The 19,339-nt window shown below is 41.0% G+C and overlaps 1 protein-coding gene across 2 annotated transcripts in view; it reads left to right on the top strand.

The window, feature by feature from the left end:
* mthfd1l (methylenetetrahydrofolate dehydrogenase (NADP+ dependent) 1 like) overlaps positions 1–18,299 on the top strand; it is a 32,333-nt gene extending 14,034 nt beyond the window's left edge. Inside the window, exons 20-28 of one of the 2 annotated variants that reach the window (XM_061753267.1) lie at positions 1,027–1,138; positions 7,578–7,717; positions 8,306–8,347; positions 9,754–9,857; positions 9,941–10,118; positions 11,876–11,983; positions 12,076–12,228; positions 16,144–16,264; positions 17,596–18,299. In XM_061753267.1, the coding sequence (XP_061609251.1) occupies positions 1,027–1,138; positions 7,578–7,717; positions 8,306–8,347; positions 9,754–9,857; positions 9,941–10,118; positions 11,876–11,983; positions 12,076–12,228; positions 16,144–16,233 (927 nt within the window). In that variant the 3' untranslated portion in view covers positions 16,234–16,264; positions 17,596–18,299. Of the gene's footprint in view, positions 1–1,026; positions 1,139–7,577; positions 7,718–8,305; positions 8,348–9,753; positions 9,858–9,940; positions 10,119–11,875; positions 11,984–12,075; positions 12,229–16,143 lie in introns of both variants that reach the window. The other variant, XM_061753268.1, reaches the window with a different exon arrangement.
* The last annotated feature ends 1,040 nt before the right edge of the window (positions 18,300–19,339 follow it).

The raw sequence follows: 19,339 nt of genomic DNA, 5'->3' as shown, positions 1-19,339 counted from the left end.
CCTGTTTTGTCCATTTGTTTCCCCTCAAAAATCCTCACATCCATCCGTTGACAAGTCGATACTACTTTTCTTTCATCACGTCCCATCACTGCACTTTTCGTAAATGCGCGGATGTGGAAACGGTGAAGTGGAGCGATTCAAAGTTCAGGGCTCACGCGGTAATGTTTGGCGATGAGGTTACTGAAGTGCGTCGGTCTGTCTAATCAATCCGCAAAATTGTTCGCGTTTGTCAGAAAGTTGTTAAGAGGTGGATGGGCTCCTCCTCTGGCGTGGAACTGTTGCTATAAACATTGGGAGGGGAATGCATACAAAAGCTTACAAAATAAATGCGGCCTCCTCATCCTTCCTTTTTCCACCCACAGTCTAACAATGGATCACTTCGCACCATTTGTCTTTTAAATGTCCACATGTGCACAGACTGATTTAATTCCTTGTTTATTATTTGATGCCACGTACACTCTGCAGTACAAAACGGTTCGGTACCATTGCAATACGTCCTCATCATTACATTAGTTCGCTGGTTGATTCAAATAAATTACATAGACAAATGTGGCGTCCATTTTAGCTCAGGTTTAAAGTTTTTATTTATTTATTTTACACAGGCTGTGTAAGGGGGTTCGCTGTTTTGCAAAATTCTAGTTAAAAAAAAAAAAAAAAAGATTGCTTCATGTTTTTTTTTTGTTTTTTTTACATTGCATGATGCGGTGGGTCAAATGCTCTTGTAGGACGTTTTATGACGTGCAGGCCGTAAGGTTCCCACCCATCTGTTTCATTAATCAGCAAGCGAAAGAAGTGTGGCACAGTTTGTGAGACAGGCGTCTTTTAACTTTTTTTTTTAAGCCACTGTTTACGCACTGTATGCGCGGGCAGCCTCCACTGAGACACTTGTCACCAATTTTGTCCTGGAGAGATGTCGCGTGAAAGAAAAGGTCCATTCCAATTGAAATCGAGCAGCGTGAGTTGTTGTGGGTTAGTCTGTCTGACTAAACGCTTGTGTGTCTTGTGTGCCCCTCTCCATTGTTGCAGGGTTCCCCGGTGTTTGTCCACGCCGGGCCCTTTGCCAACATCGCCCATGGCAACTCTTCGGTTCTTGCCGACAAGCTCGCTTTGAAGTTGGTCGGCCGGGACGGCTTTGTGGGTAAGCGCGGACTGCCTGTGCATGCAGATCAAGTGTTAACCCAAACTCTGGTAAGACAGAAGACGAGTCCAATTTAAATACACACTAGCCATAAACATGGAATTATTTCCCTTAGGGCTGTGAAAGAAAATCGAATAACTCGGCTAAGTCTTCAAAAATAGTTTGACGCAGAATTTCTGCCTGGAAGCTCCGCCGGGACAAAAAAGGGGAAAAAAAAGTTCCGTCCGGAACCACGTTTGTGCCGTCAAACCAATGTTTCGCACAGACATTTATTGCAGACGGACGCAGGCCACTGATGAACTTTGACAAAAATGACAGAAGAGCATCTGTTAGTGATTTTTAAGACACTATTAGATGTGTAATGTATATATATGTATATATATATATATATATATATATATATATATATATAAAACATGATTTATGAGTGAGCTGAATGGTACTTAGCGTTTTTTTGTTTTTTTTACCTAAAATGGTAATTGAGAGTGCGCGAATGCTAACTTTTTATCAAAGGTTGATTTTTGTTGTCTCAAATTCTGTACAGAGTTTATAGCATCCACACAGTACCAACATATGCAGTTTAAGAATAGAAGAAGTGAAATAAAATGCATCTTAGTAGTTTAAAAAAAAGTTTTTTTTGGGGGGGGTGGATTACTCGAGTACAAACAAATCTATAGGATAATCGAATCTAAAAAGATTCAATCATGACAGCCTTATTATCCTTAATCTTGCAACCTTTGGCCCACATTTACTTCTGCTACTCTGGTATCCCTATCCGGTGAAGCTTTCGAGGAAACCGTTGGAAAGATTGTGTAAAAACAGACAGGAGAGAGGAAGGAAGTAAATTGATAATCTTAAGAGCCTCAGGAATTCTGGAGTAAGCCACACTAATCCCTTCAATGCCAAGACATACATGAGTATTTCCATTATTATCTGTCCATCTCTCCATCTGCTGTTGTTGTCTGTGTTTGCTCTGGCTGCAGAAACATGTTTGGAATGTGTGCATGTGTGTTGGCAGGCCTTCTTAACCACTATTTAACTGTTTATATGTAGACTTTAAGATTGCTTGTGAGAGGAGTAACAGGTAAACAATACTTTGAACACGTTAAAAACGGGCAGTCAGCTGTTGTGAAGTGGGCAGTGTGGGCAGCAAAGACTTGGGTTTCACAACACTGGAATTCAGATTTGGGGGTGGGGGGGGGGGGGGCTATTTTCCATCAGCCAAGCTGATTCTCACACTTCCTTGTCTGAGGCTCTGTGATAATGTGGTGGAAAAATATTACAAGGTTAGATTAAACTGTTGATGGGATTTACAGTATAAGAATCAAATAAATAGTTATATTTATAAATTAAACTGCTGTATAACTACTATATAATCACCTAAAACGACACTTATGTTTTGTAAAGGGGTTCCAGAGATATCAAGATCAATGTATCAATTTTTGATAACTGACCGTCGCATTTAATTGGATAAACACAACATTTGGGTCTGGACAAAATTAAACAGGATGTCATCGAGCCCTACCTGTCTGCGTGATTGTCACTCGACGCTCGGGTATGTAAGGAACTAGACCTCCCCCCTGTTGACCCCCACGGCAGCTGGGATGCATGATGACCCCCAAGCAAACGCATTTTCTTCCACATCCACCCACCTCCCACCAGCTTTCTGCGCAACCTAATATTCACAGCATCCAAAAGGAGGAGGAAATATAAGATTGAGTGAAGCAAGGCAGCTCTCTATTTAACGAAATGATATTATTGTGTCAGAAGGCGATCACGATTTGTACTGTAGGTTGCTATTGACGGTGTGTTTGGGATCGTTTGTCTTATCTATGAGAAAGAACAAGGTGACGTGTCTGTGACTGGGTTTTGATGGGTGGGTGTGACGTTAAAAATAAAGGGATGTGAAATTGAAGCATTTCAAAATCATGTTCTCCCTTTCTACATTGTCAGAGGATGCGCCTTGCAAATCCTCAAGCCCCTTAAGTTAATTGCTGAGATGTGGAATAGTGTGACACTGCCAACTGTGAAAGACACCTGTGACAAAGGCAACAAACAGGTCATAAAATGGTTCATAAACTAGTTGAACACTCTTTAGGTACTTCTTTAAAAGGAAAGGTTGAGTGATTGTATCAATAAGTTGGTTGTAATCACCCAATATTCATGCTTGGGGAATTTTTTTTCTCTTTTAACCCATATTTATTATTTAATATTATTATCCCTTAAAAATACTACTGACATAGTGCGGTTCATTTTTCACACCCTCTCTATAGTGCCCCCCCCCACCCCAACCAATACGTTTTTATGGGTTTTTAACAGTAAGCTTACTTAATCGTGTGGGAAAAGAGAGCCACGATCACCAATGCACTTTTCATCCTTTTACAGTATTGAACACCGGGAGAACAGTACAACACAATGAGCATGCTGACGCAGAAGCTGCTGTCAGCCACAGTTCTCACCCAGACCCTCACATGCAGACTCAGATGTTAAATGCCTCTTAAAGGCACTTGTATGATGTACACAGACAGTTTAAATGTATTTAAAGCATGTGGGAGGGACGTAGCACCGCATTTTCAATCAAGGTGGCACATATATAAATCTGGATAACAATGTGTGTTATACAAAGGTATATATTTTAATATGTAATAAATATTCAGTCATTTACTGGATAAAACTGCTACTTCACACCAGAAAATGTAGTTATTCTGCACTATTTATCCAGATTTTGCCCAGAATTTCAAGCCTTTGATTGGCCCAGTCTCCACCCTTCCACAAAAATATGTAAGCGTGCTAACGAACGACAAACAACAAATAAAACAAAGGTAAAGATGATTTTTGTTGTCGTGTAAACCTCTGTAAACCTGAGCTCCTCTCATGGGTTTCTGAACTCTTTATGAACTCGATGAAGGATGTGTGAGGGGTGGGGGTGTGGCGTGTGATAAAATTCATAGCCGTGCTACATCAGTCTCTGTATTATTGTTTTCAGATCATCTTGACCTAAACTGGAGTAGCAGTTCTGTAGGCTCAATCCCGCATTCCAGCTGTTTGTTATATATCATTGGTATAGATGTGGATCTTCCCCATGCTATATCAAAAGACAAATTCTGTGGGCTTGGAGAGATGGTTTTGTAAAAATGGGACCCTATTGATCACGATGCCCATCTTCTCTCTGGGGATGACTCAAGGTCGTCGCACAGAGCCCGAAGCTTGCAAGTTTTCCGCTTCCTAGCAAGTGGGAGGCTCTACCAAACTATGTACTGACATAAATGTTTTTGTTTTGGAAAATCTGATCCCACACCCTCTTAATATCTTGTACTCATGTTTACAAGAATGTGATTGGAATTTGTTGATCCACCGACGCGACTCTTTGTACTCTCATTGAGCGCTATTGAAGTCGACAGTGGTGCCTTGAGATTAATTAAATTTGTTCTTCAAAACACTTGTATCCCGAATCATCGCCGAAGAATATATGACTGAGTACTGTTATATTGTCTGTCTGCATGTGTTGCTGCACACCGAAAGGGTTGAAAGGGCAAGCGAAGGGTCTCAAGCAGTCCCCTATACGTGCTAACCGCTAGGTCTCCTATGCAACGAAATCCCAGCCATCAACTTGCTTTGTTTCCTAACGTGTCCTATTCACGTCGAATTGATCATGAACATTCATTAGATTTGAAATGTTAAGTGGGTTAGCTGTTTGCTCATTATGTGCACAGAGGCTGCCCACATGCGGAATACTGTCCGTGTTGGCTTTTGAAGTCATCAAGTGTTGATGCCTTGTCCTAAAACACGAATCACGAGTTTATTATTGAATAGTTCTATCAAAAACGTTACATGGGCCGATGGATAATTTGCTTAGCTTGTACGTGGGAGGATTAACTATCTATCAATGTGACTACCAGGAAGTCATGACACATTTGTCGTGGGGGGGGTCCGTCTTGTCCAGTGGTCACAAAGCGCTCATAAAGTGAATGAATGGCAACTGGTAGGATGGAAACTGTGTACAATGATGAGATTATTTTGTTTACTGTTAAAATTGATGTCACGACTTGGGGCTGTTCTATATTTTACTGTGGATACCAGACCCCTCACAAGCAGCTTTTTCGAACAATGTTTTGTTTAGTAATACAGCTTAGTAGAACCTTGTATTACGTTTTAAATTTGTTCTGTGACCTAGATCGTTTAATCGAAATGAAGTGCCCCCACAACTAAAAGATTTTTGTTGTTGTTAAAGGTCCCATGTCGTCATCATCCATTTTTCCCCCTGCTGTTTTGTGCATAACATAGCTCAAAATGAGTCTGTGACATGGTTTGTCGATTGAATGCAAAAGTCAATAAACAGCATAAGTGTTTCAAAATGGTTGGATTTGAAATTGGTGTTGTTGTGACATCAATTAATATTCAAATACAGTACCTGCCCAACTCAGCTGAACGACAACATGACATTTCCGGGTCTATAATATATACACGTTTTATTTTACAACAATACTAAAGTATATTCGTAATTTATAATGTAACTGGTGATGAACGTATCCCCCTCCCTTTTTATTTTCACCCATGTCCCCTTTCAGCTCATGTTTCCTATTAGTGGGCATACAATCCAACACTTGGTAATTTCTGCTTCACAATGATAGTAAGACGCCACATAGAAAACGTGACGTCGCCATGAATGCTTGACCACCACACGATGCCGTGATATCGCCAAGGACCAATCAGAGCAAAGCTGTTTTCCATATTTCAATCAAGAATGACATAGATCCAATCTATTTTACATATAAAATATTAATGAGAAATTTGGTTGTCTCAATTGCCAGATGTAAAAGAGCAACTAGAATAGCTTGAAAAAAGGCATTCTGGGCATTTCCAACCCAAAATCAAAGATTATGAAAACTATTTTTAAAAATTGTATGGCATGGGATCTTTAAGTGTTTAAAATATGGCACTCTATGGCAAAAAAAAGAAAGAAAGAACAAGAGAAAGAATAAACAGATTTTATAAATTGTAATCATTGTATATACTGTAGTATTTGTGACTGAGTGAGTGACGTCCCAAGCTGGAGCCAATTTGTCTGCTTGTGAGCGTCTGGGCATGAGTTGTGGCCTACAGCAGCTCCTTGCGAGTGTTTTCACTTTGTATGTGTGCGAACGGAATAAACCTGTTGCGTAAACGGCAGAAAGTGCACCAACCACTGTGGCTCTGCTTACCCACATGCAAAGGGCATTACTGTTTCTTAATTGCTCCTTTTCTTTCTCACTCGAGCGAATCTAAAACTAGCTTGTCACTCAAATTGTGGCTGGCAACACAAAGCAAAAAAAAAAAATAATAATAATAATAAGAGTAATAATAATTAGACCAAGCAAATGCTCATAACTCCAGTGTTCCACAAGTGGGGAAACATTTAACAGGTTTTACCTTTTGAAATGCACCTCTGTACTTGTTCAAGATTAAGTCGGACAATCAAGTGATGTTATAGCTGTATTGCACACACGCACGTAGCACCATCCAACACACAACAGGAAAGCTAATCTTAACAAGGCCGCTGTGCCAGGTTGACTATACATTTGCTTTGCGTGGCCCGGTTCAAGAGGGGAGTGGGCAAGGACGTTCTTATCGGCGGCCCTGTGACTCTTTGAGAGGCCGCAGTGAAACATCACGACTCACACAGAAACGCATCGCTTATCCTTGCTGCAAATAATACAGCGAATCCCCCGTTTATCGCGGAGGATAAGTTCCAGAACCACCGGCGATAGGTGAAAATCAGCGATTATATAGCTCCGTTTTTTCATGTGTAGTTTTACCCCTACTGCACACTACAAACGCATAAAAACATTGCTAAAATTGTTTCAAGTTTTTTTGTCACAATAAGAGGCGGTTTGGCAGATAGTTCTTCAAAAAAAAAGAGGCTTCAAGTGGTTTAATGCCACTCCCAGTTGAAGTTAACTGTCAAAATTAAAATAAAATACAAATTAAACATTGTACATTTCAAACAACTCTGAATGACTTTGCCTTAGAAATGCCCTCAATAGCTTAATGCTAACACATAATGGAAAATGCCAATAGACCGACTACTAACTAGCATTGACGGCCGCGATGTTATAAACCTCTAGGCAACTGATATTTGAACACAAACGGTGGAGCAACGCATGCAGACAGACAACATCACAATAGTCACAGGCATATATCTTTATCCTCTGTGAAAAACGAGTCATTTTGCAGCTTACTGAAGCACCGAGACAAGCTGTGACGAATTAAACTTGTATCTTAAGGCATAACTGTTTTTCAAACACGTACTACAAACTACACGTTATCTCCGTCTACGTGGGCAAGACGATCAACCAGCACGCCTATAAAGAGAGACTGCGACGTTTGCTTCGTTGCTAACAAAAGTACATTTGGGAGTGTGTTGCTCATTAAAAAGGAGTAAATATTGTGCTCCCCGCAGTGACTGAAGCCGGCTTCGGGGCGGACATCGGGATGGAGAAGTTCTTCAACATTAAATGTCGGACTTCAGGCTTGAGGCCCAGTGTTGTGGTGCTGGTCGCGACCGTTCGGGCTCTGAAGATGCACGGCGGAGGCCCCAATGTAAGTTCCAACAACACGCTGTTGCGTCATTTTGCTCACTGGCATCCTGTCAACAGCCGATAGTGAGCACGTAATGCAACAGTATTTGTAGTTACAGAAATGTATCTTTTAAATGTTTGGGAAGTCATGCTGTTGAATGACTGCGCCGATTTGAGTTTGAACTTTTCTTTCTGTAGATCCAACTGCAATAACTGATTAACTGATTAAATCCGCGCATGCACGGTGAGATAAAATTAAGGGCCTGCGGCGAGAAACTATCCAAATTCGCCACAGATATCCGGCCGCACTAAGATGAAGTGATCAGAGCGACTTTAAAAAATGTTTCGGGGCTGATGCTGGCAGAAAATGTGCTGTTATTTGACTCACTTCTCTCGTGCAGTATCTGACTAATTCACACATTTGTCATTCCTTGGCGACATAAGAAGTGCATTGCACACATACCTCATGTAAATATGAAGTATGAACTACATCCATTGACTATTGTGTTTCTTAGACGTCTGCTAAGGCTAATGTTGTGGTTCGACACAGATGTTTCAGTTTGAATCACCCTCTGCCATCATCGTTTATTTTGTTGTTGTCTGTTTTCAGGTATCAGCCGGTGCGCCGCTTCCAAGAGAATACATCGATGAGGTACAAGACTTTTCCATTTGGACCTCATTTAGTTGTGACACTCACATTTAATCAATAAAGTCATTGTCTGCACTTGTTTATTGCCTTAAGGCATGAAGGTCAGGATGCTCGCAACCCAATTAAAGCTCCTTAAACTCATTAAAGGAGGCAAGACTGCTCGTTTGTCACTGCATTGAAGCTGTATCACAAAAACTGAAATGAGTGTGAATTTGGCCAATTTTTGTGAGCTACAGTTATGGACGTTTCACGGCGTCCACCTGTTTATTTTCTGGCTCCCACTCATGTTCGCACTGGACGTCATCATTTTGCCCGCTAATGTGATAAAGAGTAGTTACCTGATTGACAGGGGGAAGCGGCTTTGAATGTGGTTTTTCGGTAATATGGACTTCGGCCTAAGGGAGGTTTAATCCTTTGGGTGTGTGTGCAGTGTGTGTGGGTGTGTGTGTGCGCCGTCCTCCGTATCTAGCTGGGATCAAGCCCTCCCCCAGGCAGATTCAGCTGACTAAATAATCTAGCGGTGTCGCTTAATTGTTAAGTCTGTAATGAGAACCAGAAGTAGTTGGGGAAAACAGAGCTGATGAAATGAATTTTGGAGACCGGTGTGGCTCTGGTTGGAGGGCGACACACACGCACACGCACGCGCGCGCACATACGTTTTGGATTTCAAACATGGGTGTAACGATGTGCTGTTCACGTGCTTGGCAGTCTAAACCGGACTCCCACATGTCATATACACTTCTAAAATATGTCGTTACATGTTGTTAGGCGCTTACTGGAACAGTCATACAAAGGATGTTTTCGAGCCACACTGGAAACAAGATAGTTAAATTATGAGGTGGGGGAGTTGTTACAGAGAATAAAGTTAAAGACTGGAATAGCCGCATTATTCAGAAAGGACAAAAAGTCTAACTGTTTTGAGAATGGAAATTGAAATATTTGTTATAATGGTGCAAGAAAAAATAATGTAATCATTTTTTGGACGAAAAGAATTCTGGGAACAACACAGTACATCCTGTACATCATAATTGTTAACATTTTATTGAACACTTCTGCTTAGCTGATCACTCTTACCCAACAAAAGATGAGCTTATGCTTGTAATATCTTGACTTTATTCTTTGAAAATGTTTGAAAACTTTTTTTTTTTTTCTTAACAAATTTTGAGAAAACGTCAATTTTATTTTTGTTATTTGCGTTATACTGTGGATGACCACTTTATTTTTTTTTTTTATGCTTTTGCAGGGGGTGGGGGACCAACACCCATTTTTTTGTGGAAAACACTTACTGGCAGTACATCCCAGTTTATAGTTTTTAGGGTTGTTGGGATGTTCGCTATTCGCGGTTGGGTCCGGTAAGTATCCGACTATAAATAGACTTCATCGATGAATTCTGTTTTGTTTTCTTGCAGAATCTCGCCCTTGTTAAAGGTGGCTGCCTCAGCAATCTCAGAAAGCAGATCGAGATAGCTCATCTGTTCAGGGTTCCGGTGGTGGTGGCGCTTAATGTCTTCAAGTAAGAATCAGTCCTTGACTACTTTAGCGGATTGTACATTTTTCGCTATGGCAACTGAGCATTGCTGACATTAACCCTCTCAGGACAGACACCCAGCCAGAGATAGACCTCGTGTGTCAGCTCGCCAAAGAGTGCGGGGCGTCCGACGCGGTGCCGTGCCACCACTGGGCGCAGGGCGGGCGAGGTTCTTTAGAGCTTGCCCAGGCCGTGAAAGCTGCCAGCAGCAGACCCAACAACTTCCAGTTCCTCTACGACATTGAGGTGAGAGTAGGGTCACAAAAGGGCGGAGAATGTACGGGAAAGATGGGGAATTTTGGAAATATTTCAAATTGGAAACTTTCCATGGGAATTGAGGGTAATTTAATGGAAAGGTATCATATTCAAGCATAAATATAAACATCCATGCAAAATAAGCTAGCTCTCCTTGCCCATATGTGAGGGACTTGTTTGTTTTAGTCAGGACTATGTTAAAAAAGAAACCAACTTAGGGTCTTTCTTAAGAGCAAACCTTCAATTTTGTACATTCCTGATTTACACCCATACATTCCTGAGAGAAGCTTCCTCTTAGCAATCACTAGATGCCAACACATAATTGATCATTTCTGGATACTTGGATTCGGTGGTGATTTATTGATTTTTTTTTTTTTTTTTTTGGGAGGAGGGGTGTCTGTGTTGTTAGCACATCTGCCTCACAGTTCTGGGGACCGGGGTTCAAATCCCGGCCCCGCCTGTGTGTAGTTCATGTTCTGTCCGTGCCTGGGTGGGTTTTCTCCGGGCATTCCGGTTTCCTCCCACATCCCAAAAACATGCGTGGTAAGTTGACTAAAGACTCTAAATTGCCCGTAGGTGTGAATGTGAGTGCGAATGGTTGTTTGTTTCTATGTGCCCTGCGATTGGCTGGCGACCAGTTCAGGGTGTACCCTGCCTCTCGCCCGAAGATAGCTGGGATAGGCTCCAGCAGCCCGCGACCCTACTGAGGATAAGCGGTAAAGAAAATGGATGGATGGATGTGGGAAAAAACATCAGCTGGTTTGAGTTAGCATGCCTGGGAAGTTGTGACTCCAATTAACGTATCCTGTTGTGATTCGGTGTCCACCCATTTACAGTATGCATCTGTATGCTCGCCGAGCATCCAACACCAGGAGTACAATACTGTAGTCATACAAGACTAATTCAATTACCTCCCATAATCAAATGCATACAGTAGAGGTCGTACGACATTCGTTGTTTTTATTTACTTATGTATTTTTTAAGTTGGCACTGTGAATATGTGCAAGTCGACATTGACTAGCCGCTGGCTGTCATTAATAGTTTCTTAGTTTAGTACAATATATATATATATATATATATATATATATTTTTTTTTTTAAATCACAGGAGGAAGGAATTTGCAATCTCTATTTACCGACAATGGACAGCCAGGTAATATTTGCATAACTTGGCCAAACGGGGAAACGAGAACCATCTATTTGAGGGAATGACCAATATTTGATCGTGACGTGCGACTCCATCCTGATATCGATACCCCCAATACCAGGTCTTTATGCTCCAAAATCGATTCTCGAATCTAAATAATCGATACTTTTGATACTTCAGTCATTCAAGCGTTAAAAGTACAGTGTATCATTAACAGGAACAGAGTGGAGATTTTATCTGTCAAATAAATCAACTAATATTGACAATCAATGTGATTTGCTTTGACTGTTAAATGAGTATGGTAAAATATAGGTATTGAGAAACTTGTGCAAGTATTGTTAAATTAAATATTAATTGGCAATTTTAATTTGAGTCACCCAGTGTTACAGAACAGCAAGCATCTGACTGTTACCGCAATGTACCTCCTGTGTCCTGTTAGTATATCGTTTCTTAAAACCGTGCTTATTTAGCATCGTGCGGTAAACGGGAGCACATTTAAGTGGCTCTCTTTGCATTGCTTTCTGACTTCCTTGTCACATGCGCACTCACTAAATCTGATTTCGAGTCCATGTCCTCTCTCGTTTTTCTCTTGTGTGTCACAGATGCCAATATTGGAGAAGATTAGAGCCATAGCCCAAAAGGTCTACGGAGCTGAGGACATTGAGCTATCCTCTGAGGCCATTGACAAAATAAATTACTATGATCAACAGGTGAGGTTGCTACCTCTACATAGTCAAACACTTTACAGTATTTGTCTTCAATTCATTTTAAATCATTGTCATCTATTATTCCCCGCAAAAAGGGCTTTGGTTGTTTACCAATCTGCATGGCCAAGACCCACCTGTCCCTGTCCCACATGCCAGCGAAGAAAGGCGCACCCACTGGGTTCATTTTGCCAATCAGAGATGTTCGCGCCAGCATCGGAGCTGGCTTCATCTATCCGCTCGTGGGAACGGTATGTATGAGATCGGTGCAATCTCTCGTTGCGTAGATTGAATTTGATCCATTTTAGATAATCAATCATTGTCAAGATTTGATTGAAATCTAGAACTGCAACAATCGTGGTCAGTGTAAGACGGTTTGTATTTTACCCAAACGTTTTCTCCAGTTCATACTAGGTAGCCCTTTTCAAAAATTGGACGGTCTTTAATCAATCGGCCGATTAATCAGTTCTCGGAAAAAAAAAATTCTGCCAAATATCGGAATCGGCCTCGTTAACATTGGGATCTGTTTCCAATGTTCTGCGCTTGATCCAGCGTTTCTTCAGTTCAAACCAATAAAAAAATGATCCCAAAATCCCAGAATTTCTTTCAACTTCGTAGCGCAGTGACTGACAAGGGTAGGCTGTGTTCTCACTTAGCTTAAAAGCTCTAACTTCCCTCAAGCATCTCAATCTTTAAAGCCATGAGAAAATGAAGCTCCTGTCATGTGGTTTATGTCTAAATTGAGCGAGCCATGCGGTCGGTGCATGACATCGTACAAACGTAATTACCGTGACTTTTGTACTTGACCGATTTTGCGCCATATGCGTTTCTTGTGAGTCGGTTGGACCGAGATGGAGCCTCTTGGTTGGTAATGGACTCAAGCAGGAAGGGAGCAGGTTCCTTAAACATTTCACCTCCTGCTGTTTCACCGCGATGCCCCCGAGGGCTGGGCTCCGATTGGCCGATGAGGAGGTGTCAAGCGCCGGGCATGCTGGGAAGGGGTGGAGGTGTCTCGCTGTGGCGTCTGCCCCGGTCTGTCAGCTCTGCCTTTGAACTGCTGTGGCCCGTGGAGTCACTAGTACATTGACGACCCTTGAACTGTGACTCCCAACCCAAACAGTGTCGTAGTAGTTCTTTGAACTGCTTATATGATCAATAAGCCTCAGGGAAAGTAGTAGTACCCAGTCATAAAAGCAGAAACATACTTTCACTTTTGGGGATGTACAGGGTTCATCGCAAACACAGATGAATAAAAACTATCGTTCCGTGTTGTGGCGTTTTATACAGAACTGCAACCTGGGGGGAAAAAAGCAGAAAAATCACAACGTCAGCAAGCACTGTAAAAGGGGCAACAGGTTTATAGTCAGCTCGAGCAAAACCCCCAAGATTGCGATCACGCATCCTTCACCAGACAGTAGTATTGAAAAAAAAAAAAGACGCCGTCTTCAAATATTCCTGGGCGCCCAAGTATGTCTGCATGTTCATCTCCAAACTAACTTCACAAATGAAACATCCTCGCTTTTTGCCGCATCGTCTCCGTGGCCACAGGCTGTTTTGTCGCTGGAGTGGTGGGAACCCAACCGTTTAGTGTGAGACCAGGGGGACATTTGGTGCTGGGAAAACGAGGAAAGGGGTCTTTGCAGGGTTAAGAATCAGGAAAGGGACTGATGTCATTCTTCTGAAATGCAAGGGACGGGTCAAACGCAGAACAATAGAACTCTGAAGAGTTCATATCCCGTGGCCTCCACTGCACCATTTATCCCCAAACAGCTCAGATTTATCGAAAACCTCCTCTTCAACTGGTTAATATTTAACAACTGTGCATGTACAGTATATTATAAAGGCGTCTTGAGAAAGAATCCACTTGAGATGAAAGTCAAACTTAATCTATTTTGTCCAACTTAAATATTTTAGAGCATTTTTGTGGTACAAAAAGCCGACAAGTGCAGGAAATGTTGGCGTCTTCACAGCTGACCTGTATTTGAAGTGCACATTTCACTGCCATTTCTCAAGTTGAAACTAGTATTTATTACCTGTAGACGATGCTGTACGATCCATAGTTGAACATGTTTGTGGCCAAGTAGTATGTCTGGTAAAAGGTTCACCCGTCGGCCGTATCAAATCCGAGTATACATTTCCGTTTTAGGGGAAAATACAAGTTGTTTCATACTCACTATAATTGTATGATGATTTTCTCAATTTTTTCTTTTTTTTCAGTCGATAATCCCCACTCCTGTAGCGAGCTGCTGTTATTTGGAGAATGAGACTTTTCTCCACAATTAGTGAGAGTCCGAAATCCTCGGGGGTATTGCAAGACAAAGACGCGCTGTGTTTTTGAACATAATGGGGGGGCTTATGTGGTCAAGTGGGGCATCCAACTTTGGCTTTGTGCTGATTTTTTTGGTTTGGTTTTTGTGTAAGGCTGTTCTCAGACATGAGAGGCAGACTGCTACACCCTGGACAGTAGTTTTATATAGCTATACGTGGTTAACGCCATGGCGTTAAAGGAGGCCCTAACGATGAAGTAGTTTCCTCATTTTTTTCATGACCTAATGCGGTCCATTAGATAACGACATAATGCGACACTATTAAATTCCTTCAAGCCCGTTGAGTCACGTGTGGCTTGTGGAGTCACGATGACCTCAGGACTAGTCATCCGCAGTCGGCTTGGAGCTTGCCGCAAGTACTCCCCTCGTTTTTGTTTACTTGCAGCACCGCCTTTCCTTTCCTCGCGCAGGAAATTGCCCGGTCACTTCCTCCCGCCTCATTTCCACTAATGGCCTCGTAAAAGCTGGCCCTGGGTCACCAGCGAGGAAGCATGCAAAGAATGCTGCCCGATCATTTTCTCGTCCCCTCGATCAGATGGTTTTTGGGGAGCAGACATTTGCTCACCAGTGGTGTGTGAAGCTTTCTTTCTTTTTTTATTTATTTTTTTCATCCCCCAAACACACGCAAAAAAAAAAAAAAGACTGACCACCTTTTTGGGATTGAAGAAAAATACCTTACTTGTAATTAAATCAACCCTGATAACCATGGGAAAGTTGTTTTTAGGAAGTTTTGGTTCCCTCGCAGTGAATATAGATATCCCGCTCTTGTTAGCCCAAAATAGTTTGAGCAAAGTCGCCGACTTGTCTGCCAAGTGTGTCATGTCGTTATTTACCTTTTACACACAGGCTTCATGAGAAGGAATCACACGAAACTTAATAATGTTAATGTCAGTAAAAGTTTAATTGTGTCTCTTCTCGTGTCCTTAGCACATTCACTGCCATTGACGGCTTTAGAAGTCAAATATCCATGTTAACTGGGAAGGCTGGCGGTGAATGAGTTAATTCAATGATGCCCTCCCAAGATGTCGTTCCCTCTTTTTCAATACATTTCCATGGCCACTGTATGTCCGGCTCCTCGTGGTGAGTTACATGTACTGTACTCACATTTTCACAAACATTGGTTTAGTTGGTGATAAAATCTCTTAAAATTCTCACACATATTTTGCCGTAATCATTAATCTTTAAATTTTTCATACGAGAACAAAGACACCATTGACTGGCTGAATTCATCATGCCTAAAATGAAGGTTGTCGCCCACTGCTCCATCGTCTGTCTGGACTTAACTCTAAATTAGTCTAAATTATAGTCATTGAACCTGCAAGGATCTTTATTTTGATAAGAAAGACTTGGAAGCTGCTCATCTAGCGCAGACAGCGTGTTGTGGGGACACTAGTGTTAATATAAAGCTTCGGCTATTATCTAAATTGTAATCCTACCTTTTTATTGGATCCTGAGTTCAGTCACGCTTTTATTAGCTCTTTCAAGAAGTGCCGATGTTGTTACGCAGATAAACTTCTCAGGTCTGATTCATACACTCTTGATACATCCTAACGCAGGGATGTCCAACCCATTTTCAGGACGCCCTAAGAGTTTTGGTTTCCCTCAGATGGATGTTATGACCGTGAAAATGATAATAAATGTATAAATCACTTTATCATAGGGTGGAATGCTGGTCCAGATTTTAATTTTTGTATTTTTCCCCAAATCACAACAAATCCATTTGGCAATAAACGAAGTTTTTGCTTTAACGGGGGCCACAAAAAGTGTTGCAGCGGCCCGCATATGGCCCCCGGGCCTTGACTTGGACAGGTGTCTTCATGCGTCTTGTCTTCCATTCAGATGAGCACCATGCCCGGCCTGCCGACTCGACCGTGTTTCTACGACATTGACCTGGACCCGCTCACCGAGGAGATCACCGGGCTCTTTTGAACACATCAGGAGCCTCACAGGAAAACTTTTGGTCCTATTTCTTATCATTTTCCACCAAATGGTTCAGTTTCAACCAAACAGTACACTTTGGATGTGCGGTGACGTTAAGAATAGTAAACCGACCAGCTAATGTGATGGTGGGCAAAGTATGTCCCCGGGGCCAGATACAGCCAGCCCTGTTCTTTAATCCGTCCCACTGAGCATTTATGTTGTCCTGTAACAATTAATTTAAGTGGTTTTTTTTTTCTTCTAATTTTGGTTAATCAAAATGTATTCATTAGTTTTTAAGTTCATTTGTCATTTATTTAATGATAAACTATTACTAAAATAAACAATTTGACATATATTTTTAAACATTTTCTATAATAAATGGTTAATGTATTTATTATAAATTCTAAAAAAATATACAGGTAAAATAAACAATTGTAAACATGCATTTAAAAAAAATTTATTACACAGTGGCTTCATTTAGTTATTTTAAATAAAATACAAAGTATTCATAAAGTACTCATCAATTATTTAATTTATATTTTGGAAATAAGATAAATATTGGCAAAATAAAGTTTTTATTGAATTTGTTAATTTTTGAATGTAAAATAATTATATATAGTAGAATAAACTTTTAAATCAAATAATTGTTTCATTGTAGAATAAAATTAATAAAAAACAAACAATGAGAATGAATTATTTTATTAAAAAAACCTTTCATATCCACACGTCTGCATATTTAGTTTTTAACATCATCCATGAATTCCCTGACCCAGCTATCCGTTTTTGAATCCTCAAACGTGGCCCTTGAGTATGAAATGTGTGTTTCCACCGTTGCGTATAAACCCAAGATGCCAATAGCTGTGCAAATCGTGTGCTAGCACTATATAGCATAGCGGCACGACAGATGCTACAGTAACTCTCATAAATCAAACAAATCTAATAAACACAACATGGTACATAGCTATGTGCTGCAACTATCGCTAAATACCGTAAAACCCCATTATCCCTAACTTTTTGCGTACTTTGTGGAAATGGGGCTTAAATGTCTTAATTCGTCTTACTGGAATCGGCCACAACAAGCAAGAATGCTGTAAGTGAGTCAACTGAGGCGTTTGTCCTTGTCAAAACACATCAGCTGAACGCTCTTATTTTGGAACATTATTGATTTTTTGTTGTTGTTTTTTTTCTTCTTCTCCATTTTCCGTATTGTTTGACTTACTCTACATCATTCTCTGCCTCATACTGGACCGATTCCAGTCACTTTAATCATACGCATAAAAGATGAGACAATACACTTAGAGATGTAACATTACACACACACGGAAATGCACGGCCTGGCTGTTAAATGCGTCCTTCTGTTTCTTTTCCCAGGCCTCCCTCAGGATGTTCACTGCGTGTACCATCAAGATTCATCACTGATGGGAAATGCTCTGTCTCCAATTGTTCCCAGCAGCTCAAATCTCCATTTGTATGTTGCGCTGTATTTGCACGTGTGTGATATGCCAAAGATGACGCGGTGCGGATGCTTTTCACCTGTCTTCGCAAACCTCTACTTTCAGGTGTTTTTTTATCTTTATTTTAATCATGTTTGAACTGTTACCGGCAGGTCTTTAAAAGTAATGCTGCTTTTTATACAGGCTGTGAGCTTTTTACATGACTCTGGCACACACCAAATAACTGACGGACGCACAAGTAGCCTTTATGTTAAGTTAAGTAACCTTTGGTCTCCCGATGGAGCGGCTGCACTATAACCATGTTAAAATCACTGTTAATCTACAATGCAATCTTTATGTTGTTACATTTGATTTGGTAAGGTCCCAAACTGTGATACATCTCATCAGATGGTTGATTTGGTTACTCGCTAATATATTTAATACTTAACGTTGGAGTTCATTAAGGGTTACACATTTCTAAAGGATTTTTTTTATTTTTTATTTTATTTTTTATACACATTCTGTTTGGAAGTGAATAATTGAAGTATTAACTGTGACTCAGGCTATTTAGTATTGTTCTCAATTACTGCAGTTGTATGTTGATAATCAGTTGTTGAGAAATACATTCATTTACTCCCTAAACTGTTTTTGTGTTTTTACTCGACATATTGTGTCTTAGCCCAGTTATATTGCAGTTCATTGTTCAGAATCCCACTATATCACACATTTATTAATATTAAGCGATCGTTTTTTTGTGGATTTTTATAATATATAGTTGACCCCTACAATTCCTGGGGGAATAGGCGGACCGCGATGAACGAAAATCCGTGCATAATTGATGCCTATGGTAATTGCATTGGATTTTTAAAAAAATATTTAATTGAATTATTTTTTTTTTTAAACTCCAAAAATTCTTAAATAAGCACAGAGAGACCACCAAGCAGTGTTTTTAGGATTGGTTTCCCCCCCCCCCCCCCCCCCAAAAAAAAAAGAAAAAAAAGGACAAAAGTTTTTTTAAATCAGTGAATCTTCTGGTGCCAAACTGCGAATATGAAGAGGGTCTACTGTACTCTGTGGGTCTCAAAAGATCTGCCAAATTGCCCTGAAACAGCAGGCAATATGGGGAACTCTGCTTTGAAAGTAGCTGGTAGTGAATGACTTAAAAGCAAGAAGAGACACAGAAGGTCCCCAACTAATGTCCACTCATTTTTGTTGTTCCCACAGATCAGCGAGAATCATTCCTGGCGGTATTTTTGAACACTGAGTGTCTGTATTGCGGTTCCGTGTGTGTTACAGTAGCAATTGGTTGAAAGTTTTACATTTCACCATAGGATCTATGCTAACTTCCGGTAGCCTGTCTATGGCATTTTGCATCGTATATTAACATTAAACTAGCAGATTTACATTAAACGTGTTGTATCTCTGATTTTCACCTATTGTGCGTGAGTTCCGAATGTATCGCCCGCGATAAACAGAGGTTTCACTGTACTGAGTTTCCACTTGTCACTAACATCCTTCTTCCCTTTCTCCTCCAGGATGAGGTGCTTGTGTTGTGAGCATGGGGGGGGGGGGGGGGGCCTCCCCAGCAGCGCCCCAGGGTGCAGCGTCAGCAATGATGAGGCATTCTGGTGTGCGACATTGGAGTCGTGTGTGCACACGCGTGTCTGTCACGGACACCATTC

The sequence above is a fragment of the Phyllopteryx taeniolatus genome, chromosome 18 (genome assembly GCF_024500385.1).
Source record: "Phyllopteryx taeniolatus isolate TA_2022b chromosome 18, UOR_Ptae_1.2, whole genome shotgun sequence".
Taxonomy (NCBI): Eukaryota; Metazoa; Chordata; class Actinopteri; order Syngnathiformes; family Syngnathidae; genus Phyllopteryx; species Phyllopteryx taeniolatus.
Note: the sequence above shows the minus strand (reverse complement) of the source record. Positions and strands in the feature narration are given on the sequence as shown.